Below are 27,987 nucleotides of genomic sequence, written 5' to 3' on the forward strand. Positions count from 1 at the left end.
GCAACTTTCGCAGTACTCATTGATAATCGATTGGCACCTTTGCGGAAGTACCAACGAAGACCGATCTGGACATTTCAAGCACCTACATTCATCAGTCAATATGACGGCTTCTGTAGGAATCAACTTGCTCGCCGTCTTTTTACTGGATTTTGCTATTCAGTTCGTCTGCTTTGTGTTTGCTGCCATATTCAAGGTCAATCTTTCACACATTTACATCAATTATACGGCAGAAACTGACTTTCATCCTTCAATAGACTGAGAAATTCTACGATCTGTCAGGATCAGTGACATACATTGGTTGCATTTTGATTTCTTTACTCTATCGACATGGAGACGACATACTGTCAAACCTGACGCCCCGTCAAATCATAATTGCTGCCCTAGTATGCATATGGGCTGTACGATTGGGAACCTTCTTGTTCATCAGAGTCATGAAAGAGGGCAAAGACGCTCGGTTTGATGGTGTCAAGGAAAACCCGTTGCAGTTTTCAGTGTATTGGGCGCTTCAAGTGGTTTGGATTTACTTGGTAAGCAGCGATCTGGTTGATCATAAAGGGTTCTTGATCAGGGCAACAAAAAAAATGGACCAGACTACGAATTGCTATTCTAAGCAATATTATCAACAGCAGCTGCTCTAACATGTTACTCTTTATTCTTTGCTTTCAGACTGCCTTGCCTTGTTGGATCGTGCTAGGAAATGATTCATACAACGAACCAAACCTCGTATGGTCTGACTACGTCGGCATTGTACTATGGGTGTACGGTTTCCTAGTTGAAGTAATTGCCGACACATCTAAATTCGTCTTCAAACTCACGAATCGCAAAGATTTCATATCGACTGGTGAGTTCACATTTGTTTCCAACCACTCGCAACACCAAGTACTAATCTTGCGTGCTTTGAAACAGGAATATGGAAATACTGCCGGTACGCAAACTACCATGGCGAAATCGTTCTATGGCTCGGGATGTGGATACTCTGCATCCACGGCTTCACAGACAATTGGCAATTCGTGTCAATCATATCGCCATTATTTGTAGCTGGACTGATATTGGGTGTTTCTGGAGTGCCGTTAGCAGAAGCTAGTGCAGAGAAGCGATACGGTGGACGAGCCGATTATCAGGCTTATAAGGCTGCTACTCCGAAGGTGTGTGTTACTGCTCGTGAGTTCGCAGGTACATGAAACTGACGTGGGATCTTTTTAGTACTTTTTGTGGTTTCCCAAGAAGCTTCAAGTGACGAACGAGAGTCAGTCGGTGCCTGGTAAGGCAAGTCTTTTTCGTCAAATTGACGAATGAGAAACTGTTGCTCGCACTACTGACATGATCTTTCGTGATAGAAGAGCCAGTAGAAGAACGAAGGGATCCAGAACAAGCTGCTTAAATTAGATCAAATGGTATCGTTGTATATATCACACATAAGAAAGAAAATTTCGCATACCGCCTCATTACTTCTGAAAGCACAAACTCAGTGTCAAACTTTTGACTTGTTTCCGCTGCGTCAGCTCGCACTTGACGTTTCGCAATTGCGCTACTTGAAAACTCGATCCAATGAGTTCTTGCATGTGATCCAACTTCGATCTTCAATGAGAGACAGAGATATGGTGTCAGCGATGACTTTGGCGCTGTTCTTTTCAACCAATCTAGTGTGAGATACATGCTGGATTTGTCGGCCGAAACAAAAGGAAAGTGACAAGGCGTTGGAATGGAGCTTAAAAGTTATAATCTTTTAAGTCATCAGTAGTCAACCTCACTTTGACTTGATAACCGTGACAGCCACCCGAGTAGACCAGTACTGTTAGAGGTTGGGTTGTTTTTTCTTGAGAGTTTATGTAATTGAGTTGCTAAAGCGAGAATACCACGGTCAGTCTACTTGAAACTAACATCGAAGGCACTGATTTGATTCAAATGCTTTTGCGGCACGGAAGTGTTCGTGTTTGATGTCCTTTAGTATTCTGCATTCGCCGTGCCTCAGACCAAGACGGCAGTAAACATGCTTTTAACGGTGCATGAAAAGATAATGTTTTAGGTGTGCTGTTGGTGCTTGCTATGTTGTTATGGCATGCAACAGCTCCGAAATTTCACATCACGTTGACTTTGGGCAAGAATGCATGCAAGTAGAGGTGCGAAGGGTTCGCATTGAGCGTGAATTCTTCATGAATGGAGTTCCCATACTTTTACGGTGGTTGTTTTGTAGTAGAGAAGAGAGAGACAGAGTTAGATATTGAAGAGCAGAATTAGAGACTATAATGGCCGCTTGAGAAAGCATAACAATGCGAGGCCAATTCCCTTGTTGTATGCTTGTTAAAACAGTGTCCTCAGTTATCCATAGCTTCACTCATAGCTTCATCAGCCCGAAAAGCAACAACAATTCGTCACCAGGTTTCGGTCATTTTAAAGAGCTCAGGATCTGACTAGAGCGGCACATATAAGCGCTTGTATCATACGCACTGAGTGCTCAATATATCGTATTCTCAATTGCGATGTGCCTTGAAGTAACCTCGTGTTGTTTTGTGAAAAGTTGTTTTCCATCGTTGGACGCGAAGTCTCCCATCTAGCCCTTCTTCAACATGACAAATGGTCAAATCAGATAGGATCGAACAAAACAAATGATTCGTTCGAAGTCTATATGCTTGACTATATTGATGAGGCTTACAAACTCAACAGTACAAACGAGTTCATGTTTTTTTCTGCTCTTTTGAATCGTCCACACAAAGTTTAAGCGAGTAACATCTTGGCAGTTTCGACATCGTGGTATTCAGTGACCATGGCAGTCAATTTTCCAGCATCGCTGTATGACCTATTTAAATCAAGTGTTAAGCAAGACCAACAATACGGCTTCCAGATAGCTTCAACCAGGAATACACATACCAGATCTGTGATTCCTTGGCATCATCGTAGGTCTTGCCTCCCTTGGTGAAGTTGGTGTGGAGGATCTATAGATGACGAGCGTTTGATTAGAATGAGTCAAGATTCAGTTAAAAGCACAACGTACAGCTTCAGCCTTGTTGCCTGGGTGGAACTTGACTTCCATAAGCTCAATCTTCATGTTGGAGACACCGGCCAAAGCTTTTTGGTTGGCAGCCAAGTATTCGGTGAATTTGTGTTGACCGGATACGGAAAGTCCGGGTGTGTTGACTGTGACGGGGATGTCTGCGCTGGCCACTAGTAGTTGGAATTGGTTAGAAATATCCTTGCAAACTGTGAGTCTCCATAGGAAGAAAACGGTCTTCGTACAGTTCTTCATGATGTAGGTAACATCACCCTTGAGCTACATGTCAGAACGGAGAGTGTTAGTTCAATGCAAAATGCGATGGCACATATAATTGAGCTGTAATGATTGGATGGCAAAAAAAGCTTCGGCCATTTTCGAGGATGTCGGATCGTTGCAAAAGCGCAACCCAAACACCATGTAAAGCACCATCGAAATCATATTTTGACACAAGAACTTACGAATGCTTCGTATCCCTTTTCCAATTCTTCCTTGACGATGTCGTGTACGCCTATAAGCAAAATGTGTGGTTAAGACTCATGGACCAAACTATACATGAAACAGGTTTGGGAAGGCTACGGAACAGTGGGCACTTACTCATGTTTAAGAGTTGAGATTAAGGTGCTTTAAGATGGCTATTGATTGTTTCTTTAGTTTGTTGATGCGGCGGTGGAACTCACGATTTTAATGTGACACCTCACATGTCAGGCGGGGTTTAAACCACGGAACCTCATGGAACAATCTGTATACCAGCTCGGATCGCTGAAACTCTCCATTTCTGGCCTCTACGTGCACGCTACGACAACCAGCTCTCATTACAGTACAGCAATACATGTTTTTTTTTCGTACCCAAACTTTGTGACTACAATTTAGAGCGTCGTCGAAATAGCGACATGATTGAGATCAGAGTCCAGATTCCGAAAGCCATAAGTCGGCCTTGAATTCGTGCGATTAGACTTGCTTTGGTGATGTGGACGTCATGGAATGGATCCCACTCTGAATTTGTATGTGGTTCATATTCGACATATTTTGCAACCGCAGCTGCCATATCTGGCGAGAGAGTTTCTGATATTGTGGCGTATATCATGTCCATACCTTTTTAGGGGCAAGTGTGTTGTTGTGTGAGTTAGTATTGATATTCGAGTCATACTACCCGCCCCTTGTGACTTACCAGCAGAGACTCCAGATGAAGTCCAATACTTGCCATCGCGCACCCATCGCGCCTTAGCGACCCAATCAATGTTCTTAAACGCAGAGGTGCTATATATCGGTCAATTCATGTCAGCAATTACTTCACACTAACAACATTCCGAGCTCAAGGCTTACACTGAAAAGAGCATCTTGTTACTAGTGGCACGTTTTCCATATAGCAAGCCAGTTTGAGCCAAAATCCACGATCCAGTGCAAACCTAGAAGGAAAAGTCTATCAGACATGGGCGCTTGAAACCTCGTTCTCCGGTGATAGCAACCGCTTCATACCGTCCAAACCATTTCAGCCCTTTCGGCTTTCGCCTTCAATGATGCCAGTGTTTCGAAATCGTAGAGCACTCGAATTGTACCAAATCCTCCAGGAATGAATAAAATATTCAAAGGTGGACAACTCTCCAGTGAATAGTCCACATATGCGGTTTGTCCCACGTGAATCTTGACTGGCTTGCCATCTCTGCTAACTAGTAAGTGACAATTCACGTGAGTGGAGCTAACTTTGACGACAACAGACCATTACCACTGCAACATACACGTCACGATATTGAAGAATGGCTCCAAAAGTGGGCACCCAAGAAGCTCATAGGGACCATAGACGTCTAGGGCTTCGTAAATGTCATATAGGAAGATTCCGATTGTTTTCTTGGTTGGTGGTTTAGCAACTTCCAGCTTGGCTGGAGTGCCCTTATACATTTCCGAGAAGGGATCCCAACTAGCATCAGTATGTGGTGCATATTCAATAGCATCTGCAACATTTTTGGCTGCTTGAGGCGAGACCAGTTTCGAGATAGCGGCGAAAATCATGTCCTAATCCAAGTAGATATGAGAACACGAATTCGTAAACTTGATACAGTAAACACCATCAAACTACATACCATTCCAGCAGACACTCCTGAGGATGTCCAATATTTGCCCTCTTCAATCCATCTTGCCTTTTCAATCCAGTTTACTTGAGGACGAACTCCTTTTGCCATTGCGAAAACCATTTTATTGCTAGTTGCCCTTTTGCCATCCAATAGTCCAGTAGCAGCCAGTATCCAAGACCCCGTACAAACTGTCCAAACGAATTCTGCCTTCTCGGATCGAGTCTTTACAAAGTCCATCGTTGGTTGGTGCTTTAATACATTTTCACAACCATTGCCACCGGGAATGAAGAGTACATCCAGATGAGGGCACGATTCGAAAGAATAGTGAGCCTCGACCTGTTGTCCCACATGAATCTTGACTGGTTTGCCATCTGACGTAACTATGGAAACAAATCAATATGTTTGGTTTGATGTAAGAGACCACACAAAACGTCCAGCTTCTTACTTGTTACCACTTTGAAATGCGATTTCATAAACGGATTTCCAGACAGAAACTCGTAGGGCCCATAGGCCTATCGTCAAAACGATGAGTAAGATCAATGTCACGAGGTTCAAAAATGGGAGGTGATACCGTACATCTAAAGCTTCAAATTCATCATAGAGCAGTATCCCTACAGTTCTCATGGTTGCAAAATGGTTGTTTGTCGGTTTACTTGATATAAAAGTGCACCAGCACGAAGCAAGGTCAACGGTGGGGTGGCTTTAATGTTTGGAAGAATTGAACCGTATTTGATCAATAGCTTTGTATATTTACGATTAGCGAGAATAAATTTTTGGAATACGTCGGTGATTGCATTGTCCTTTCGTCACCTACGTGGAAAGCTCGGAAGTCTGTTTCAACAAAAATGGACGCAAATGGACATTACCATCTTTTCAGCGATTGGAGGAAGTTCAAAGAGTAAAGACATGCAATCACGTTATCCTTATCTGTATTTGAAGAATGGCTTTTTCTATTGGCATATAGAACACTTCTGATTGTTGGTTACAGCAACTTGAACAAAAGAGGACATCGTAATGTAGTTGCAGAAGCCTCTAGCGCTGATGTATTCATCTCAATGGGTATTTATTATAATACCTTCAAACTTCAGTTACTTCGGATTAGTTCGATTAGCTTGCCATCAGCACCCATTCGTCTTCAGATCACGACATCTCAACAATTCATATCAATTTAGGCTTTCCGGCTGTCAATTGGTTGAATGAGGCACAGTACAGATAACAGTCACATTTAAGAATTCTGCCACTCCTTATCGGTATGAAGTCATTTACCTGTGGATGCACCACACATCAAATCTTCACGGTTTTCACATACGGAAACGACTAACAGCCGACTTGACAGCACCAATACCTTTTTATTCTTCAAATTGACTGTCATCATACTCAAGGAACTCCCTCCCAACGATGAGCATCAAGTACCTGTCCCAAATCCTCGTCATCAGCTTCTTAATTGTCGTTGTTTGGCCTCCATGCATTCGTGCCTCAGACTATGACATTGTACCAGCGGAGCATCTTCTGTCAAAGATTGAAGTGTATTGGAATCATCTCAGTGAGGTGAGACACTCACTTTCGCTCAGCAATTGGGAATACCTCTGTCGTTGAGTGTCAAACCGCTTTGTCGTAGAAAATTCTATTTGGGGAATCGGAAATATCATCAGAACAAATCAATCGAGCTCTGTTATGCCTGGTTTCGCTGAACACGAAAGAGTTTGAGGTGTTGACCACAATTTTTTTGTGTCAGAACGTTCCTGTCAAACTCCCATACGAACCAACAACTATTTTCCCACCTGCTTTGGCATTCTACTTCAATACGGAAGAACTGAACTTGCCACCGAATGATTCGCAGCCGGGTTCCGTCTTGAAGCTCATCAAGTAACTTTCAAGAGCAATTTTACCGACAGCCAACCGAAACACAGCTCTTTGACCTAATCATTTCATGATAGGAATTACCATCTTCTAGTAGCAGAAAAGGCCAAATTTGATGTTATGAGGATTCACAAACTCGTCTTAGGACGTACATTGTCTAATGAACAACAGCAAATTATTGACAATCGGTTTGATGCCTTAAACTCATTTATTTCTCGCCATCGCCAGCTGGCTAATGAATATGCTATAGCCATGATCCAAAAGGATACTATACATATCGATCACCCGGAAATTGCAGAATCAAGCAATCGACGCGGTCGAAAAGCTCGTGTTTCTGGACCGCAGATGTCAGAACCCATTACAAGACATAAACTTTTGAGGTATCGCTCCTTGCTGGAAATGGCATGGTTTGATGTCCAGATGGTAGGTGATCGTTTTCTGTCGGCTTGAGAGTGCCTTTCAGCTCTACCAACCACGTTTCTGAGAAAGGTATTTTCTCTTTAGAAAACTCAAGCTGGATGGCCAGTCACATCAGCTGTCCTCCATGCCATGCAGGTAGGTGTCAGTATGCTGTGATTGCTCGTAGCTAATGCGCAGCTGAACCATGTCAGAATAGAGTGAAAACAGACCAGCCTATCTGGAAGAGTTGCATATGTGTCAGATTCCCCTTCCAGTGGTCAAACTTCTCCAGTCACCTTCTGAAGTGATGAAAAGCTGCCCCTCCGTAATAGCGTAAGCCAACAACTCGTTGCACTTGCAATTGTAACACCTCAAGCTCACCTGCTTTTCCAAGTGCTTATCACAATTTGGTGGCAGCAAAAGCTCGACTAGATATTTCTAGATTCAAACTGTATCTCGGTACTTGTGCGTTGCAGGAGACTCGAGGTGCCATAAAACACTGCATTGTCAAGCTCAGCAACTGTGCCAGCCTTCATCAACGATAGGTCTCTCCCGAGTATTCGGAAGAGATTCAGCAGAAACAAACGGCGTTAGAAGCTAATATGCAGCACAAAAGACTTCGATTTGCCATCATGAAACTAGGACAACTACGTAAACAACTGTCGGCATATGTAATTGTCAACGTTTGATGACCACGATTGTACGACGCTGATGGCTCTATCATGTATTTTGATAGACTCAAGTTGAATCACCTGACGTCTTTGCCACACTCACCTCATTGATTTTGTACAAGAAGTTGCACCAGCGTCCAGATACATTGACTGACGATGAAGTGAGATTGGCATAGTGAGAACTTCTAGATAACTTATACGGACGCATTCAGGACTCAGAACTTTCTTTTTCGTAGTGAATATCATGCTATGATTCTGGAACGACTGAAAAATGAAGTTTCAAGACTCACGGCCTCCCTTAAGTCTGGAAAGAGCATTGAGCCTCAATCCACTTTGAAACGCCGACTTCGAGCTGCTGAACGCCTTAAAGCCAAATACGAAATCCTTCGTCGTCTTTACTTCGACAGTCTACACCAACGTAATATTGATATCGATGACAACCAATATGAACATGATGATGCATCAATAATACCAGTGCCCAGAAATGATCCAATCAATAGTCCCGTAGCCTTGCCAAAGGAGATTTCTGACGCATCGACTCCTCCTACCACCGTCGGTTCCAACGATCCGTCATTAGCGGCAGTATCAGACGATCCAGCCCCTCAATTCAACATAGACTCTGAAAGTGGATGGAAACATGACTGGCAGGCTGATTGCACCTGGACAGATAACTTGGTTTGTGATCGTGAGCTCAATGAATTTGACTGTGGCCAGTATTTTGGTATTAATGATGACACCAATACTGCTATAAATCCTATTTTTGAAGAAGGTGAACCTTCCAAGCCTGACAAGGAAGAGGGTGCAAGTAATAAAGATGTCGCTGCCACGAATCAGTATGTCGCAGAAGGTCAACTTGAGGCAAGTGCTGCCTTTGATGTGGACAACAACGCTCAAAATGACTTGGGAGACTTTTGGAATCTCAATTGGGAGACCATCAATCAGAGTCTCGAAATCCTTGATAGTGCCAAGATACGAGAAACCGTCCAAACACATAAAGATGATATTGTAATTAGAGATGCCCATGAATCGAATCATGATAACATCGCACCACAAGAAAATGGAATAGACCCTTGGATTAAGCCAGGCCAAGAAGAGGATGATTGGATTAACCAATGTGTGGCTTATATGAATACCGTAAGAAATTACTGTATTGTCGAGGCAGGAGCGTCTCTCAAAGAGGATATCCAAACCATGGTTGCAGGACCTACCGACCATAAACCATTATTCAGCTCTCCTCCTGATATTGACAACATTGATGAATACGGATTCAACGTCCCAGACGATGTAATACTCAACTTCAACCCTGTATTTAATCAGCTACAACAATCGAACGAACCCAGTACCAAAAACACAGGCAAACAACCCGCCAATCAACGAATAAATGATATAACGCAGTATGACATGAACCACCTCGATTTTGACCCACACGCATCAATCGTATTTGGAGACCATTCGAAAGAGGTCCGAGAAAGCAACCCTCTTGTTGTTTCACCTGCTGAGGCACAACTAGGAAGTACTCTCTGTCGTATCGAGATAGGTACCAATATGGATCCGTCGTCACATAATAATAGAATGCCCAGAAGCTCACTAGAATGGAACGAGGGATCTCGAGCACATAATGAGGCTGTCGAATCTATAAAGGAGCTTCATAGATCACTGTCTGTTGGAAATCGAAGTGGAAAACGAGCTCGAGAAGACTCGTTGGAGCATCGTCATAGTCATGATGGTTCTATCCGCTCATATGGTCGGCAAAGGTCACTTGGGAAGTAGAAAGAATGAGTTTTGGTATTTGAGGAGTCAGCACATGTGCAATAGCATATGTTAAAAAACAATATTTTGGTGGTATTCGCATTTGCATCTAAAACAGTTATTGAAGCTACACTGTCTTTGCGAAATACCGGTTGCGTCTATTTTAAAGGCAGAAAAAGAGGAATAATATAAATGCCTATCGCTGAAGTTGGTTTTACTTAGAGCTACTGAGCTTATAAAGTACCATTATAGTCACTAGTTACCAAGACGTGGTCTCTTGGGTCCTTCAATACTACCACCATATGCTTCCGTTTCCCACACTAGACGATCTGTACTATACTCATTGGGCCTTACATATCCACTGTCCTCTCTCAGTCGCATCGAGCCTGATCGCTGTGATGCATGTGCGTTCGGATCATTGAGTGGTGGTGCCGCCGCTGATGACATTGGAGGCCCCAGCTCGAGCCTACTTCTTTCCTCCAACCCAGAATCCATCTCTAGAGCCATTACAGCTTCAAAAAATTCATCTTGTTCCCAAGTAGACCACTTTGGCTTAACCTCAACACTATTTACTACATCTTGATCATTATCCTCCTGTTGGACATTCGTTGACTCTTGATCAGAGATACAGTCTTCCATGTGCAAATTATTGCACGATTCCGGCACGAGTGAGCGAGTACATTGTAATTCAAAAGTTCCGCCCATATTATCGCCAACTACAGATTCAGGCTGAGATGGTTTCTCCAAAATCATTGAGACTTCGAGGAAATCTTCATCACACCTTAAGTACGACTCGGAATCGATACATGTTTCGGCCTTGTTGTCCATACGTGGATTGTCTGATTGTAGGGCGAGCGAACGACTATTCTCTGCAGCATCGTTACCAGATGTCACCAGTATACTATTTCCTACTATTCTAGCGTCAGGCTGAGGCATCTGTGATGCAGCACCATAGAGGCCTAACAGAGCATTTCGATACAAATCCTCATGATTTGCATATAGTGACGCTTTGTCGTTTCCTATGGGTATTCGTTCAATAACACCTTCAGGCTGTGATGCATGACTTTCTAAGCCTGGAACTGCTTCTCCATACGAATTTTCATGACTGGTCTGCTCAGTCACTATATCCTCTACTAGTGGTATTCGTTCCGCCACAACTTCAGGCTGTGATGCAGTGACATAGAGGCCTAACGAAGCAGCTCTATACTGCTGTTCAAGAGTAGTATGGTCTAAAAATAACTTAATTATTGTGGTCTTGCGTTCCGTCAACGTCTCAAGCGTCTCTAGGGTCAATCCTGGCAGATATGTCTGATAATTGGGGTTCAAGAAGGGTAATAGCCGTACCAGAACACCATCAGCCATCTCAAGGAGGTAAGCATGATATTCTGCCAGGACTTGACATTCGAGTTCAGACATCGATGGGTTCGGAGGAGCCTCAAGTTGCTCTGGAGTGAAAAGAAGACTGAGCTTGTTTACACTCCCCATATCAGCCAATTTTTGGTCACTCTAGTACAGCGATAGTGTTAAAAATTGTATGCACAAGAAAGATTCTGACACAGCTGTCAAACTTCCACTCCACTTTCAACCACTGAGCCGGCTGAAGAACATATGGTGTACATATACCGAAATTTCTAAAGCGTAATCTTGCGCAATAACACGTTTTGAGTCCATCAGCCTCCGTTTGTCCTAAGAAGATGTCAAAATGTGAACACCAATGTCCAACAATTCCCGATCCCGAAAGCATTCATACCTCTCCAGCTCTTCGCGTCATCGTCTTCAAAGTAACAAGGATGCTATTTAGGCTGTCATCTTTTTCCAACATTGCTGGGGTGTTTGTTGCAGATGCAATTCCAATGATAATGAGAAATCCCAAAACCAGTTGAAAAGAATGCATTATAAGAGATCTTTGCTTTTACAGGTAAACGAGAGCTAATTTATACGACGTGGGTTGTCTGCTGTTGCACTCTTAGGTGTTGCGTAACTGATTTAAGTTGCTGAAGGTTCCAAAGTGTCTCGTAAGAGAGTAACGCTAAGGGCCTATCAGAATTCATCACGATTTGTATGTTTAAAAAAGTCTCCGCTTGAAAAAGCTCAAGATATGTTGCCAGCACGCTCAATTACTAGGTTGACAAATTGGTGTTGAAAAACAGGCTGTACACGTCAAGTACCGAGATATTCTTCCTCACGACACTGTTGAAATAGAATGGTAACAATTTGGAAGCAGCAGAAGATACATTTCACGCTGTCCCTATTGTTGTTTTGGTGCGTCTCTCGTCCACCCACTTTCTCCGATTTTGATTTTCCGGAGCTCTCTTATGAAACTCCACAACAGAGAAGTGAAATAGTGCACACTCAACATGGTCAAAAGTGAATTAGTGCACACTCGACATGTTCAAAGTGAAGTGGGAGCGCTCGACGGGCTCAATGTACACCGAGTCAACGGCTCCACAGAGGAAGGCTTGAATTAAAGAAGATGACGAGCCTTCTTTTAATACACTTCACCACTCAACAGGCTTCACTTCGAATGTACCCAGACTCGACAGGTCTTGATTCAAAAAGCTGCTGCTGTTGAGTTTGAATCCTTAGACCACACCCCTTCTACGAGTTGACTTCACTAACACGTCTAAAGGTGTCGGGTTAGGGAAATTCATATGTTCGAACTGTCGAGATTTGGCCCTCATACACACCCCCCTCCTAGAAGATTTGGAGTTTAAGGAACTGAATTCTGTCGAGTGTATGTATAATTGGATGTCTTCCCGCAGACTTTTACCGAATTTATATAAAGCTCAAAATCACTTTGCAAAGTTTTGTAAAGTTGGTTACCCCGCTGCCTCAGGTTTATATACGGGTTAAAAGGTCAATCTCGATCGCGTCTGCCACCTCCTTCTAGCATAATTGACAGATTGAACTGAACCAAACGAGCGATCTGAGGCAAGCGACCTAACTGTGTTGATGGCTGGTGTTAAACCTCGACTTTTTCTTGCAAGTAACCATCAGAACTACAGCAGATAAGTTCATACATCATAACATTATAAACTTTGGTGTGCTGAAAATCTTTGAGGAAGGGGGGGTACCCCCTTGCTAAACATAAATCTTTAACAACCCCCCTCGCACCGTAAACTTGACCGCGCTCGAGCAATTTTCGACTTTGACGGCGTTAAATATTTACAAAAGTCTACGGGAAGACATCCATTGTAACCAAAAGCACGCTGTCGAGTGTTTGGACTGAGTTTCTTGAACTTTGGTTTCTCGAGCTTTCTTGACTATAGATGCGAATGTAGTAAGATGATGACTATGGATTGCAATTATCAAGAAGACGAGACGATATTTGTAGTCTTGAAACTATTGCGAACTGCACAGGACAACTGAAGAACGACTCGAAAAATAAACTCACAAATGACAAACAATTGCTTGAACACGACACAAGACTCATTTCTTTAAGACTTTGCAGTGTTTATAATATATACAACTATCCAAAATAGGCTCGGGCAAACCACTCTTATCGTTTGCATCTCCAGTTCATGATCGCCTTGACCATGAACCTGGTAAGTCATATGTACACAAATCGATAGATTAAACAGCTCCCATCCATCGATATCGATAACGACCACCTCCAAAAATTCAGAGAAAAATGTCGAATATTGTAATCACTGGTGCTAACAGGGTAAGTGCCCTACATGCGGTGTCTCCAATAGTCCACTCGCTTATAAACAAAAACCTTCACTTGCCACCTTAGGTTGTCGGGCATGCATTAACCAAACACTATCTCCTCCAAGATGCCACCTCTCGCATTGTCGCTACTGCCCGTACCCCGGCTTCTGCCACTGTCCTGGCTTAATCTGCCAAAATCCGTAAACAATTTCACATTTGACGGAGACAATGAAGAGTCCGTAACTGCATTTGGCGAAGTAGTCTCCAAAGTTTGGGACCATGTTGACATTTTGATTAATAATCTTGGTATGATGCCAAAGGAGAAACCGTTGGAAGAAGTGTAGGTTTGCTATGCTATGCTGCTGTTTGGGCTTTAAGGGTACACTCATCGATCTTGATGCCTGGTAAGCCACGCAAAGATTTCCTAGATTCAATCAGTACAAACCCTCTGGCCCCCTTTTATGTCACAATGGCATTGCTCCCTCTTATTGAAGCGTCCTCCAAAGCTCAAGTGGTCAATGTATCCACCTTGGTGGCGTCTATGACCTTGATCCCCGAGACTATTGTATTCGCAAATGATGTCGCATATCGAGCTGCCGAGGCTGGTTTGAATGCCATCACTGTTGTGCTCGCTGGAACGTACAGGACATCACCATCATTTCCCTACACGTATGTAGTGCCTGTAATGCAACATACCACCAAATCCTTGCCAGTACATGTGACTCCAAAACTTTAACGGCATTCTCGCGATTAGCCTGGTCTAGTCTTGACAGACCTAGCAACTGCTGTAGGGATCACTGCAGCGAATGCTCCGCCGTTTGCTAGAAGGCCTGATGTTTTAGCTACTAGCATCATTAAGGTTGTCGGAGGATTGAAACTTGAGGATAGTGGAAAGTTTTATAGCTATGATGGAACAACACAACCGTAGTAAATGGAGTATCAACTGGAAACATGTACTTGATGTTGTGAAAGAATGAGAGAGAGTATACAAGAGAGGCCGCAGATCTATATCACGCGTTTCGTTTTATTACTAGGATTCCCTGTGTAGATCATTGTCATCGGTTCATGTTTGTTCGGGATCTTGGTGACGCGTCCACGTCAGAGCAGCTAAGCCGCCGCATCTCTGCATACGCTGCATAACTCCCAGAGAACGAAACGCGAAACAAAAGTCCCTCTGCCTCAAACAGGTACTCGAGAGCTCTGCTTGGATTCGGTCGATTCGGTCGCTCAATCGATCGCAGCGATTCATGGCTCCAAGCTCTCAAGCAATGAGCCATTTATTGCTTTCTCTGGAGCCGGAAGACTCTCCCATTGCTCAAGATATCTCGCCGGATGGTGTCGAAGTCTACGAAGTGTGAGTGTTTTTTGTTCTTTTTTCTAAATTGAGCGTGTCCAGCTTGTTCAGAACAGCAAGTAGCAAAGCAGGAAATCAATTTCTGATATTTATATTGATCCTTCTAATAGGCCATCGACGCGTTCACAAAAGCTAGCTAGAAATCTAGAACGCATTCGACTGCAAAAGACATTAAATGCTGGCAATGATGAAGCTAACGAGACCAAGAACAGCAAGGAAGAACCACCCAAAGTCTATCCGACAGTGCAAATTATTCGCGCTGTAGAGTAAGTGAACGATTGCAAGCTATTATTACGCTGCCATCTCCTTGCAAAGATCAGTCATCATCACATTTTTCCTTTAGGCAAGCAAGGTTTGAGATGAATTTATTAAACCAAACTGTGGAAAGATTCGTATTTGGTACACGTGGCCCATATCCATCACGTCCTTACACTGATGATGCATCGCAACTGACCATGATACGAGCTGATGGACGTAAAGGACCACGGTTGGAACGTCAAATAGAAGAGTTGCAGACCGTCTTGGGAGCTAAAGATAATGTAAGCAAACTTTAAATCAAATTCCTGGATGTCTTGGATTATTAGATCACCTTTGTGCAACTATGGCATTTCAGAAGTTTGACTCTGTTCAAGGGCTTGACTCAACCGTCTTGACCACGTATATAGGCACTTCGACAGGTATCAGACACATTGAACAAATCAGCCGAAAAGATTCAAAACTTGTTGAAATCGGAGCACTCCTTCTTTGAAGAATATGTGCCGAATATGAGAAGGGCTGGATGGTTTCTACAAACAAGGTTACGAGCACGAGCTTCATTTGAAGGCGGTGGAGTAGCTCCCACGCCGATTCGTGAATATTATGTTGATTATGGATATAATGCAGGTGAGGCACTAGTTGTTGAATCTGAGCACCATCGTTGAAACGCATTCTTCTCATATTTTGTTAGCTGGATCAACGTTTGAAAGCTGTGAAGCTTTTGTCATGCGTCGATTGGATGGTGGAGAAGATCAAGAGGTTAGATTAGAACTGAAACATAAGAAGACGAGGCGTATGGTGGCTTCTATAATAGGTCAATCACAGACTAGAACTTCAAAGTTCGTGAAGACAGGTAAGATTTCGAACGAGCAGAGGATAGTTAGTGTACAAAGAAAATACTAAAACTTTCGTGTTCCTATAGATGTCACCATACCACAAACAGTTCCTATGCAACTGCTAGCTGCTCAATCGACAGCCTTTGAGATTGAGCTCTTTAAACGAGTCAGTGTTTTGACTTTTTTCTATGACTGTATGGAGGCAACTTACACCACGTTTTGGAACTAGATATTGTCTGATATAGCATCAGATCCATACTTGTCTCGTCAAGCTCGTATCGCTTCCAAATCTGTATCCTTACCTATATCGGATACCAAGACACTACGGTTCGAACTTGTAAATGAAGCAACCTATCAGCCTCCACCAGATTCAATAACTGATTACGATGTCACATTGATTGAGTTGTTGGCACGACAAGGGCTACGTGCGATTCATCGGGAACGCAGGTCCCATCTAGAACGTATTGCTTTGACGGGCTCAACTGCCACTCCCAAAAAGTAGGATCTTGCTCGAGATTGGAATTGACGTATAATCCTAACTTTTTGACTTGTTAGGGCAAAGATCAATATGATATTGAGCATTCTTAGAGCCGTTTCTGCGCAGGAATCATTCTTGCCACTACACCGTGTCTTGACCAAAACATTTGAACCTATCGCGACCCGTATACCGGTAACACTGACACGTGCCGTGTCTACAGACAAGCACGAATGGACCGTCACTCTCTTTGACAAGTGGACAATCACCATCAGTAAACTAATCATACCCCTTCAAGGCTACATAAGTAACAAGAGCGGCAGCAACCAATCGAATGTATCACTTAAGTCTACAGTATCGAATGCCACCATGGATTCTATAGTAGATGACTCTCAATTGTTTGATTTCTTGGCACGAGAAGTGAGGTTGGCTTGTTTGGATGTGATTTCTCGTCAAGCACAACAGATCACGATGAGTGCGGAGAATGATGGAGTATGGGAATGGGTTGAGGCGTCTGCTATTTCTCGTAAGCTTGTAAGGGGTGGGAAATCTGAATGGTATGACTGGTGTTTGTCGTTTGAGCTTTTTTTCCGCATGCTCTTACCTTTGCTCTTCAGGTGTGTGATTACTGGACATGGATCGACATTCTCGTCAACGGTGTTTGATGTTACCATAGGACGTCAGCTCTTGTCCAGGATTACTTTGATCTCATCTGACCCGAATCGATTATTTATGGATGATGTCTCTCAAACGCTTCTCGACCTCTTTATATAGAATGTAAAAAATCACGTGTAATTGCTAGTAGATATTAGATATATAAATGCTCATCGCCTTCCAGGATCGCCTTCATCTACTTGTAAAAATGTGTGTGATGTGTGCAACTCTATACAGTAGGCGTAGATGACAACGCAGCGATGCAACACATACAAGATAGCCGATGAAAAGCCATTAATAGAATGCGCGCTGGCAGCCTAACATACAGCAAATAAGCGTACGCAACCTTCTTATTATACAGTTTGAAACCATGCATGTCAAACACGAGCAAAATCAGCATCAGCAGCAATATGGCCAGTCTTCAGGAGCAATCAAGAGAACTGCGTCTGGAGAATTCAAGCCTGCATCAAAACCGATAGAGCTGGATGAACTTGCTTCACGTGCTATGGCTCAAGTAAACAAATCAACATCAAAAACCACACATTTGATACAAAACAACAATCAAACATTGCAAGCTCATACACCTCGTTTGATAAATTAGAAATTCGCAAATGCAGCTGTATTCTCCTGGAATCGTGTAAATGCTCCTCAGCATACATCTCCCAAAGAAGACGGACAAGCCGAAGCACCGGATGCACATGCAAAAACCAATGCTGTTGAACGATCGCCTATAATCGTATCGCCTACAAATTCAATTCCATCAAACATTGACTGGGAGCCTGTATTTGTACTGCCTGACGGTGTTGTCGTACCTATGGTGGTTCATGAGATTTTTCGCGAGGGACTGCCTACGCAGATGGTGCTTGAGGATCGGTACAGTATCTGAGCCCACATTGAATTTGAAACCAAAGCTCACATTCCCTTCCTTTTAAACCAAGGTACAACATTCTCCCTGAACAACTCCCCAGATCATTCTACACGTCTCTGCACTGGGCCTCTGACAACCGTAACGGCCACTCTTTTGTCCTGCAATGGAACTGGGGAGACGCAGAACCGCATCCATTCATTGTTGAAATGTGTGGGATGAGACGCATGGCGTGTATAGAAATGAAGGATGTCAATGGAGAGATATGGCAGTTACACTTGAAACCGACGCAACAACGAACACATGTCTTTGGGTATCTTATCAAAGCCGCTGACTTGTTACCGAGGATACACAACGCGAGTATAAATTTGCTTCGACAGCGTAAATTGCCGTTGGTGTTGGATTTGGATGACACGCTGGTGAGAATGATTGGGAGTATGAAGGGAAATTTGAGTGTTGAACAAGCTGCGAGAGGTAAAGTTTATAAAATGATAAGGACTATCTTCCAGGTTTTGTTTTGTTGCCGACATGTCGTCTTTGTGCCTAGTTGAGCCATCACGAATCGCAAGACTACGTGACGGGAGGACTATAGTTCTAGCAGAAGACGTTTATGCCTTTCTGGACTGGGCCAAGAAGTGTGTCGTTTGACATTCCAAAGCCTCCCCTTCCCCGTCGGTCTCACAACTCACTCTTTTTAAATAGCTTATTCGAAGTCAGTGTCTGCTCATTAGGCCAAGAAGACTATGTCCATATGGTCATTGACGTCCTTGATCCAGCCAGAAGTCGTATAGCAAACCGATATTCAGCACGCCAGGAATTTCTATTCCTTGGTGGGAAAAGGCCGCCCAAAGATTTGACAGCGATTTATCCCTTTTTGTGGAAACGAGAGTATGGCCGTGAACCGGTTGCAGACGCTCTTATTGTTGATGATAACGGGAGTATGTGGCAGAGGTGTCAACAAGATAATATTATTGTGAGTTTGTCTGATATGATGCACGAGTCGGGGGTTTTTGAGCCAATATGCATATGATGGGCCCTTAAGTCTAGCCAAACTCACAGTTTCTTGTTCATAGATTGTTCGCGAACAGACTTCAGCCAACGTATGGAATGTATCGCTACAGACCGTGAAACAAGTGTTGAGCTCGGTACATACAGAATTTTTTCGTTCTCTCGATGCTTGGCACAATAATGGTAGAATGGACGACACACCAACTGTCACCGGTTGTTACAAAGATTACCTGAGACGAGAACTGACCGCTAAGATTGCCGCCGCCATTCAATAAATTTGGTTGAAGCTACAGATGGATTTATAATTGTCTTTTTTTGTATGTAAGAGCGGCCTCATCGCAAAATCTATTTAAATTAGTTATCATATGTAAAAGTAGAAAGCATATACGATATTCACATATGATGAGGGTGAACGAAGCGACGCATAATCATAAATTCCTCTGATCTACATATCGCTGCAACGCCTGCTTCAAATCTTCCAGCGTTGCCGGCTTTGACACAAAATCCTGCATCCCAACCCGATGGCACCTAACTCGATCCTCCCAGAATGCATTTGCAGTCAATCCAATAATCCATGGCGCAACTCCGTCCATACACCGAGATCGTATAGCTAGCGTGCATTCATATCCATCCATCCGCGGCATTGTAATATCCATCAGTACCACCTCGTACTTGTTTGGATTTGCTTGAATCATTTCGTAACCCTCCGCACCATCGTTTGCTATAGTTATGTCTGGTATGCGTTGGCCGAGCCGCGTCAGCATTTTGGTTATTACCAGTTGATTTATGGTGTTGTCTTCGACAACGAGGATTCGGAGGGGTGGAATGGTGGTGTTGGGCATAGACGACGAGGAGAGAGCTCGGATGGGTGCTAGTGGTGGTATCGGAGACTTGTTTGTAGGAGTCGGTAGCGGCAGCGGGGCAATACTAGTGGAAGGAGCAGGAGACTTGGGCTGGCTAGACACAGTAGAGACAGTCACAGGTACACTACATATGTCTTCTACGAATCGTGCAGGCTGACTCGATTTCAACAGCCGTCGTGTCAGTAATGCTCTCTTGCTTACTGGAAGTGTTGTTGCGGGATTTGGGCCTCGTGGCTTGTGGGGTACAAATCCGTTTAGTAGCTGGATACGAGAGCGATACACTGCGATCAGGCACTTTAGAAGATTTACGTTACATGTGCTTGGATCTGCGGGCATGCTGATGCCGTGTAAGGGTATGCGAGCGTGCAAGAGCTCTTGCAGAGTGGTACATGAACGTGCCTGTAAGCTCGATGAGCAATGCCATGCTAGAGACAAGTGTATTTAAACAGATTTAGAATACAATTCGAAACCGTTATTGGAAAATGGACGTACCAAGTTGTTTTAGACCATATTGAGAGTTTGGATTCGAGTCAACAATGCCGATTATTGTATTTTTACACTTGCGCTCTGGTAGTGCAGGCAAAACTGCGACACGCGTCTCCCATTTTGCTGGCCGATACTCGTTCAGATGTATCACGAAATCGAAATGAGTCCTGCGTTCAGTCAGATATGGGCAAGCATTTATAGAATGTCCCATGTACCTGATTGAACGGAATTGATTGTTAGCTGAGATAAAACGAGAGAAGTTTTAATCCGCATACTGGCACGGAGTGTTCGAGATCCCTAATCCAGGAGCAGTTCCTCCGTATCTTCGTGTCTGGCTCTGAGAAACCAGTAGCTTATTTGCGTTCACGGCTTTCACGATGCCTTGCTGTTTCTGCGGCGTATGCATTACGAAATGGTGTCTGAAATTATGCACGCTGTCTTGAAAGAGCTTCATCTAATGTTTTTGGTAGAGGTTGGGAGAGTCAATTTGAGGGAGACAGAGACATGCAAAACTGTTGAATCAATTCATACATCGTTGAATTGGCCATCTAAGATGAGTTCGGCGCGAAGCCTTTCAACTATGTGAGTTTCGATTGACTTGACATATCTGTTGGGTTGGATTATAAGGTTTGTTAGACACGAGACAGGATCGAACGAGAAGGTGACTTTTCTAAAGACATACTTTGAATAAGCTCGAGAATGTTGGACTGCAAAGCGCAGCAACAGAGCCGTAAAATAAATGAAAACAACACACAGTAAGTTCAACAAGGCTAGGACAAACGCAAAGAAATCGGTATAAGATAAAATGGGGTCTGGTCAACAATCTGGAGATAAAATCAACTTGCATTATTATGGATACATACTGGTGCCATGTTTGGATGAGCATGTTGCGCTCATGGTCAGAACTCCGGTGTCTGGACACAGTATTTGCCCCACATTGTATTCAAGAATATACTCCTGAATTAATGGACTGGCGTGATACACGGCTTAACCAAGAGACATTCAAATCAGCTTGATGTTTTCATATGTGCTCGTCGAGAAACACTCTTACCAGAGTAGAGATTCTCAGTCGTGTTGCCACTGCCGATTGTAGTAGGCACCGAGATCCGCCTTGCTGGCGGCGTGCTGTAAACCACAATTGGTTCTCGATCCCATTGCGCCGGGATCGATAGCCATACAAGCAGTATACTGCAGTTAGCAGCAGCAGCAACAAGATTCAATTCACCACACACCATTTCTGATCAAACAAGAAAACAGCAGCGAGAGAGGTGGGAAGAGACTGAGTGATGTAATTTTTGCAGATCAAAGGAAAATGATCTATTGCAGCTCTCACAAAGCGATGCAAGTTAGCGGGGGTTTCAGACAGGAGAGCCAGAAGACCTCTCAGACATTCGTCATTCCGTTGCGTAGCGGGACCGTTGCGGTCAATGGTCCTATGGAGCTTTGGCTTCCGAGGGATTCTTTTCCATCTCGCCATTGAGATTGCTTGCGTCGATTATGTTGTTTGTTTTACCCTTCTTGATCCTCACTTGGCTGAGAGTAATAGGCCGATGGAGTTTTGACCTGTTCCTCATACAAGCAAGTCCACTAGTATACAATTGATATGCAACTTCCCTTTTCTTAATGGCCCATTTCTTAATGGACGCAAACTTCCAAAAGAATTGACGGAAACTAGTGAAGAGTATGCCAGTTGCTAAAGCTGTTACGTGAATGACAGTGGGGCGACGTGGAGTTGCTGAAGCTGTTACGTCCATGATAATAGAATTCCATTGCAGGGAAAATGCCGCTGAGATTTGGTCTAGTTCGGTTATCGTGACACTGACAAAGAATTCGGATACATTGCACGGACGCGCCTCAATTGTTTTCACACGCATTACATCAAGTTGAGCAAAAAGAGACCATATTCACATATATTGAGGGTAAAAGAAAGGGGTGTCTGGGTTTCTATGACATTCCCAGCATTTTCTTCCACCACGGACGCGATGCGTAAGCTATTAGGTGTCGACAGTCCCACAGTTTTATAAGTTTATCAGCACCTCCAGAGTATAGGATATTGTCGAATACTTTGATGGAATGTATGGTATCTGTGTGGCCTTCCAGTATAGCTGTACAGTCTCCGGTCTAAGAAGAGGTCAACGATTACTTTATCTCAATGTGTTGATACCAACCAAAAGGCTTTTTTTGCTACTGTGCTTACATCAATTCTCCACACACGAATCGTCTTGTCCTTGCTACCACTAAAACACAGACCGCCAACTACTTGCAGGCACTTTATGGCTTCTGTGTGACCTTTGAAGACTTTGATTGTTTTGCTTGTCTAGATTGAGCAAAGGAGAATGTGAATCCTAGCTTCAATGACTGCATACGCAGATATCGTTACCCTGGTATTCCAAACACGAATAGTGCAGTCCGATGACCCACTGTATAAATAGTCACCCTTCTCGTCTAGTTGAAGAGCCTGGACTGCGTCTGTGTGGCCTTCGAGTGCTGCTACTGCGTCTCCAGTCTAAATGACGTGGTTTGTGTTAGAACCACAAGAAAACAGGCACATGACAGTATAGTGGCGAAGTCGTACTGCTCGACTCCACTTGATAATGGTCATATCATCACTTCCCGAGTATACTTCTGTATCGTTCACATCTATACAGCTAGAAAAATGCTGTTGGTCAGAGAAACTGCATATCCATCATGACGGTTCATCAACACATACTTCACAACATTTTTGTGCCCACGAAACACATGCATAGCCTTCCCCGCATCCAGATTAAAAGACCTCAACGTGGTATCAACAGATCCAGAAAACACTCTTCGGCCTCTTACTCTCAAGCAAACAACATTTCCAGTATGTCCATGCAATGCGGTGACTTGAACACCTGACATCAGATTCCACCCTCGCACCGTTATGTCTCCCGCGCTGACGACATCTACAACAGGATGTCTTGAAACGGTTGAATCTCTGTCTGGTGAAGATGTGGGTATGGACGAGGCCGACATGATTTCGAGAGCGAATATTTCGCCGGCGTGACCAGCGAGTTTGGTTTTGGGTATTGCTGTACATTGTAATTCTTCCTTGCTTGAGGGAGTAGGTGAGATTTTGACGTCCCATATATACATGTTTTGATCCTTCGAGCCTAGACAATCGCAGGTGTAAGAGGACTTCACTCGGCATTCGTGCGGAGCTCTTCACCAAAAATACAAACATACCGGACACCATGGTTATGACCTCCTCATCAACATTGTTGTTTCCGGGTGCAACCTTCCTCTTTGACTTGCCAGTCTTTTTAAGTCTGCTGCATGGTATATGCCCACACTTCCAATAAGCGTCAATGGCATACACACTATCCGAGTTGCCAGAGAAGCTTGCAATGCATGAAACGGGCTGCAATTTGGTAGGCATCGTGCGCTTGAAAATGTTGTTGCGTATTTGAAATGTCGATGCCTTGATTTGGATGGTAGCGGTTCTTGAAGGTGAAAGCTTGGCACGATCCCAGGTGATCCGGTTTTAGCTACCTCTGTATTTTACCAAGTTTCGACAAAAATGGCACTTGCTGACGTTTGATTGAATCCCAACCCTGCTTGCAAAGCGTCTGGAAGTCACGGTGTCTTTCAGTAGCCAATCGGTCATCTCCTTGGTACCAGTGTTGAGGAAGCACGATTTAGCATGAGACGAACGGGTTGCGGTGAGCAAAAGGTGGTGTGGTGTGTCATTTCTCTGACAATTCAACTTGTTGGCAAAATGTACAGGTGTAAAGGTTGGTCAGATTCGAGTCGGTAAAATAAGGAAAATCGTGCATAATTCATGGATTATGATAATTTTTGGATCAATTGAGGCATCATCCCTTGAAACTTGCTGGATATCACGTTTCATGAATGTTTTTGGTTTTGAACGAAAGACAAGAAGGATTGAGCTACGCGTACAGTAACATTAATCGTGAATATACATAATCGTAAGAATCGTAAGGATTCGATATACTCAGATACGAACTCTCTTCACTTCACTGTACTCTCATATGGTTTGTCATAGCTTATCAAAGCAGCAGACATCCATTCAACAAAAGCACTTTATCGAACGAATCCATCGGCAAATATGGTATGTAGGAGAGAAGGGAGACGCCCGTTGATAGTGTATATGCATGCATCGTCACGGAATTCATCTACTTGCCCTGAAAATCTGTTAACTTTCCTTGATATTGCAAGCTTGTCAGCAGATGCAGCATTTTCATGTAAAGCTAACACACTTTAACATGAATTAGGGTATCGATATTAGGAAGCACCATATACGAAACAGTCACAGGGAAGAACCCAAGAGTCAAGATGTTTATCTTCGATTATTGGTCAAGGTGAGACGAGCATCTGGACATCACTTAGAAAACATGCAAATGTTGGACGACACTGTTGGAGAGAGAGATCATACAGCAGACACGACCATTGAATTATGAATTGCAAACTCTACACTCCTACTTGTCGTTCCTCTAACTCGTACACCACAATAATCTAGTTGTATCGATTCTTGGCTCGAAGAACACCATCCAAATTCAACAAGGTCATCCTAAAACGTCTCTTCATGTCTCGAGTCAACAAACCACCACTATCCTTGTCTCGTCTCGCAGAATTCGCTGAAGGAAAAACAAACAAAATCTGTGTACTAGTAGGAACCGTAACAAATGACGAACGAATGTTGACGATTCCCAAATTGACCGTATGTGCTCTACGAGTCACTACCACTGCTCGTGCCCGTATCATAAAGGCTGGTGGTGAAGTATTGACCTTTGACCAGTTGGCATTAAGATCGCCATTGGGAAAGGGAACTCTCTTGTTACGTGGTCCAAAGAACGCTCGTGAAGCCGTAAGGCACTTTGGCGCTGCTGGCAAACCTGGATCTTCCGTCAAGTAAGCATCGTGTCTGTTGTAGTGCTGTGGCATTGTGATGATTTGGTCGTTTCCTGACATTCGTTGTCATTGTAGGCCTTTCGTCCGCTCTAAGGGACGCAAATTCGAAAAGGCACGTGGAAGACGTGCAAGTCGTGGATTTAAGGTCTAGGCGACCTTGTATAAAAAAGAGCAGTTGTAATACACCAATAAAAACCTTTCACAGCCGAAATCTATCTTCCCGTCGCAAGACAAACATTGAGGAAGCGATTTTCTACAATCGAAAATTCTTTGTGTATATACCTTGCCTACTCTTAAGTGATATACGCACGAAGGCCTACCATATTCTGAAATTGAGGTGACTTGCATCCAATCCAACTTCAACCAAAGATCGGTAGGGTAATATCTGTTCGTGATTCCAGTGTGCAATGAACTTTTCAAAGAATGGTCTTGATCAAATGATGCAACCTCGAAACTCTCTTGGTAGTGCATGTACTATATTAATAAATCAGATTGAGACCTTGCAATAAGAAACTAGATGAGAATTGGATATTTAAAAATTTAGAGGCAATCAATGTTTGTACAAGCAGTCTTTTCAGGAGGGCGTTTGTTTTACGCCAATCCATAGAATTCTCTTCTGTGTTTTGGTAGTTAGCACCCTTTTCTGGCTATTGTACAAGACGTTTCAATTCAATACGTGTCCTCGCTTTCTGCAATGCATCAGCTAGCCCACTTTTAGCCCTGAACGCTACAGATGACTCATCAATGCATTTGAGACTCTCCATAGCAAAGTCGGCCATTTTAAGTAGATGCTCCTGTCCAGGGAGGCAGGCTAAAGTAGCGAGTGCCTTATTGGGTATGGTAGTCGTTTTAGTCAAGAAGGGCCTATAGCATCCAAATATGTGGCAAATCAAACTCACCGATCCAGCAATACATGGCATGAAATGCGCAGACTCGGAGATGGATTCCCATTTGGGATTATGAGGGATGATGGTATATGAAAGGATTTTGCAAATGCTTATACAAGCATGTTTCACGATTGCGACACTGGGATCTAATACTAGATCCTCGGCGGTCTTGGTCTTGAAGGCAACAATCACTTTCGGTCTACGAGATTCGGTTAATGGGGTGCAAAGTGTTGGCACTTGCGAACTTTAAAACGTGTTTCCCTCACTTGTTCAGGTCCACAAAGGCTGCATGATACAACATATTGACAAATACAATCGACCATAGATCTGATGGGGTCATGCCCGTGTACATTGCTGCCAGGAACTTTAGGGAGTTATCAAGTCTGTACTCTGCTGGCAGTCTAGACATGAATTTCTGAAGTCGACATTCCATTAGAGGGTAAAAGTCAAGATACTAGTGCGGATGACATATGAGCAGTCTGTGGGAAGTATGAATGATGCAAGAACAAAGCTAACAGACCTCTAAGGCCAGCCCTCTCTCATAATCGTTGACGGGAAATTCTGTGTGTGACTTTCCTGTGGGAGGAACTTTTTAGTTCCAGCTCAACTTTTGACAAGTAATCTGCAGCGATTTCTCTTACCTCGAAAAGAGTCAACCAAGCCAGCCCACGAGTCCACATTATACAGACACGAAACTCGGGTCGTTAAAGCTTTCAGCATACATATTTGAGCGGTTGCCTATATTGTGCTCAATTTAGACCATGAAAAAATTACCCGCGCGTGCTTCAAATAACAACATACCTGAAACAGATCCATGTATTCCCTCTGCAAAGGCGAAATGCTGTTTTCGCCAGTTGCGGGGTCAATCGCTGACCATAGAGAGTCTGGCGAAGGGACGTTGACCGTCTCGTCGTGTATCAGACGATGGGGTTGTCTGATTGTTAAAGGCATTTGGCCTTTTGCGGATGACACCACAAGGTCAGAGGTTGCCATACTACTCAAGTAAAATGTACTGTCAGAACAACGAAGTTGACATCGCTTTCAAGTAGACATACCAGTACCACAGCCTGCGTCTCGTTTCCTTTTGTAAGGATGTAAGACGCCGTATTTTTCCTTGCCGTATCAAATCGTCTGGGTCTTCATCAAGTCTCAGATACATCATCATGAGCATAGAAAGATTGTGAAATTGCGAGACTCCTAGTATAGATACCGCTCTGTAAGCAACTGAACATAAACCAAGACTGATTATACCAACTTGCCCTTTCCGATCTCAAATGCGTGAAACGCCACAATAGCTAGACCCTGGACGGCTTCAACAGAGGGATTTTCGATGGCATTGGGTAGCAGAGAGCGCATTTTCCGCACAAACGGCCACGCACGTTCTGATGGAGTAGCGCCCAGAGCTAAAACAGCCGGCTGCGTCGATGACAAGGCACCCACAGCAAATATAGCGTTGGCTAGTATGGGATTTACGTTGCCTGCCATTGTCATCCAACTTGGTTTGTGAACGGTGCTGCACACACGCTTCGGGGATTTGTGAGTGACGAAACACGTCACGAGTTCCCTCATATCAACGGCGTCCAATGTCTCGAGTTGAACTATTTGAAATGCAATATGAATCAGGGTGCGTAATTGAGGCGATAAACATTTTATGCGAGAAACCTTACCTTGTCGTGGTATGCAGTTCCGCCTAACGGAGAGTACTGATGATACGGCTTTCGGCGAGCCCGAAGGACTGTTTGATGCTGTTCTTCGACCCAAGGCTGAAGTAGGAGAATTCTCACTAGGACTGGCCACACTTGGTTCTTGTTTGACGTTGACCAACAAGTCGTCCAACCGGGCAAGCCGACTCTTCAATTCATGCACATCTAAGTAGAGGGACACATTTAGATACAGAGGGCGATTGCAAGCTAGATCCAACTCGTACAGGTGACTTCGTCAATCTTTTGACCCGAGGATCCTACAGAGTTTCGCTCCAGACGGGGGCCCCAAGTACAGTGCGTTCCAGCTCTTCGACATGATT

The 27,987-nt window shown here is 43.7% G+C and overlaps 7 protein-coding genes across 7 annotated transcripts; 4 read left to right on the plus strand and 3 right to left on the minus strand.

Annotated features, from left to right (window-relative positions):
* Window positions 1-13: 13 nt before the first annotated feature.
* SmJEL517_g05783 (uncharacterized protein) lies at window positions 14-1,381 on the plus strand (the record flags this gene model as incomplete). Its single annotated transcript, XM_031171709.1, has 6 exons — window positions 14-193; window positions 255-527; window positions 667-841; window positions 907-1,145; window positions 1,204-1,261; window positions 1,338-1,381. The coding sequence occupies exons 1-6, from the start codon at window positions 101-103 to the stop codon at window positions 1,379-1,381; spliced, it is 882 nt and encodes a 293-aa protein (XP_031022306.1). The 5' UTR covers window positions 14-100.
* A 1,334-nt stretch (window positions 1,382-2,715) lies between these two features.
* Window positions 2,716-5,685, minus strand: SmJEL517_g05784 (uncharacterized protein; the record flags this gene model as incomplete). Its single annotated transcript, XM_031171710.1, has 12 exons — window positions 2,716-2,797; window positions 2,869-2,933; window positions 2,993-3,162; window positions 3,235-3,268; window positions 3,451-3,500; window positions 4,161-4,249; window positions 4,316-4,398; window positions 4,469-4,659; window positions 4,729-5,002; window positions 5,071-5,441; window positions 5,507-5,573; window positions 5,638-5,685. 12 exons carry the CDS (start codon window positions 5,683-5,685, stop codon window positions 2,716-2,718), a joined length of 1,524 nt encoding a protein of 507 aa, XP_031022305.1.
* Window positions 5,686-14,659: 8,974 nt separating this feature from the next.
* Window positions 14,660-17,085, plus strand: SmJEL517_g05785 (uncharacterized protein; the record flags this gene model as incomplete). The annotated part of the gene is made up of 9 exons (XM_031171711.1): window positions 14,660-14,745; window positions 14,856-15,011; window positions 15,089-15,284; window positions 15,411-15,627; window positions 15,692-15,853; window positions 15,923-16,002; window positions 16,066-16,334; window positions 16,392-16,868; window positions 16,929-17,085. 9 exons carry the CDS (start codon window positions 14,660-14,662, stop codon window positions 17,083-17,085), a joined length of 1,800 nt encoding a protein of 599 aa, XP_031022304.1.
* A 250-nt stretch (window positions 17,086-17,335) lies between these two features.
* On the plus strand, window positions 17,336-19,113 carry SmJEL517_g05786 (uncharacterized protein; the record flags this gene model as incomplete). Its single annotated transcript, XM_031171712.1, has 6 exons — window positions 17,336-17,479; window positions 17,567-17,838; window positions 17,904-18,304; window positions 18,378-18,465; window positions 18,533-18,803; window positions 18,904-19,113. 6 exons carry the CDS (start codon window positions 17,336-17,338, stop codon window positions 19,111-19,113), a joined length of 1,386 nt encoding a protein of 461 aa, XP_031022303.1.
* Window positions 19,114-19,266: 153 nt separating this feature from the next.
* On the minus strand, window positions 19,267-21,422 carry SmJEL517_g05787 (uncharacterized protein; the record flags this gene model as incomplete). Its single annotated transcript, XM_031171713.1, has 5 exons — window positions 19,267-20,126; window positions 20,194-20,402; window positions 20,463-20,641; window positions 20,719-20,765; window positions 21,239-21,422. The coding sequence occupies 5 exons, from the start codon at window positions 21,420-21,422 to the stop codon at window positions 19,267-19,269; spliced, it is 1,479 nt and encodes a 492-aa protein (XP_031022302.1).
* A 709-nt stretch (window positions 21,423-22,131) lies between these two features.
* Window positions 22,132-23,584, minus strand: SmJEL517_g05788 (uncharacterized protein; the record flags this gene model as incomplete). The annotated part of the gene is made up of 6 exons (XM_031171714.1): window positions 22,132-22,308; window positions 22,385-22,504; window positions 22,568-22,693; window positions 22,763-22,835; window positions 22,898-23,318; window positions 23,392-23,584. 6 exons carry the CDS (start codon window positions 23,582-23,584, stop codon window positions 22,132-22,134), a joined length of 1,110 nt encoding a protein of 369 aa, XP_031022301.1.
* A 690-nt stretch (window positions 23,585-24,274) lies between these two features.
* Window positions 24,275-25,228, plus strand: SmJEL517_g05789 (uncharacterized protein; the record flags this gene model as incomplete). Its single annotated transcript, XM_031171715.1, has 4 exons — window positions 24,275-24,277; window positions 24,441-24,527; window positions 24,686-25,077; window positions 25,153-25,228. The coding sequence occupies 4 exons, from the start codon at window positions 24,275-24,277 to the stop codon at window positions 25,226-25,228; spliced, it is 558 nt and encodes a 185-aa protein (XP_031022300.1).
* Window positions 25,229-27,987: the final 2,759 nt, after the last annotated feature.

This window comes from Synchytrium microbalum (assembly GCF_006535985.1).
Source record: "Synchytrium microbalum strain JEL517 chromosome Unknown SmJEL517_scf0059, whole genome shotgun sequence".
Taxonomy (NCBI): Eukaryota; Fungi; Chytridiomycota; class Chytridiomycetes; order Synchytriales; family Synchytriaceae; genus Synchytrium; species Synchytrium microbalum.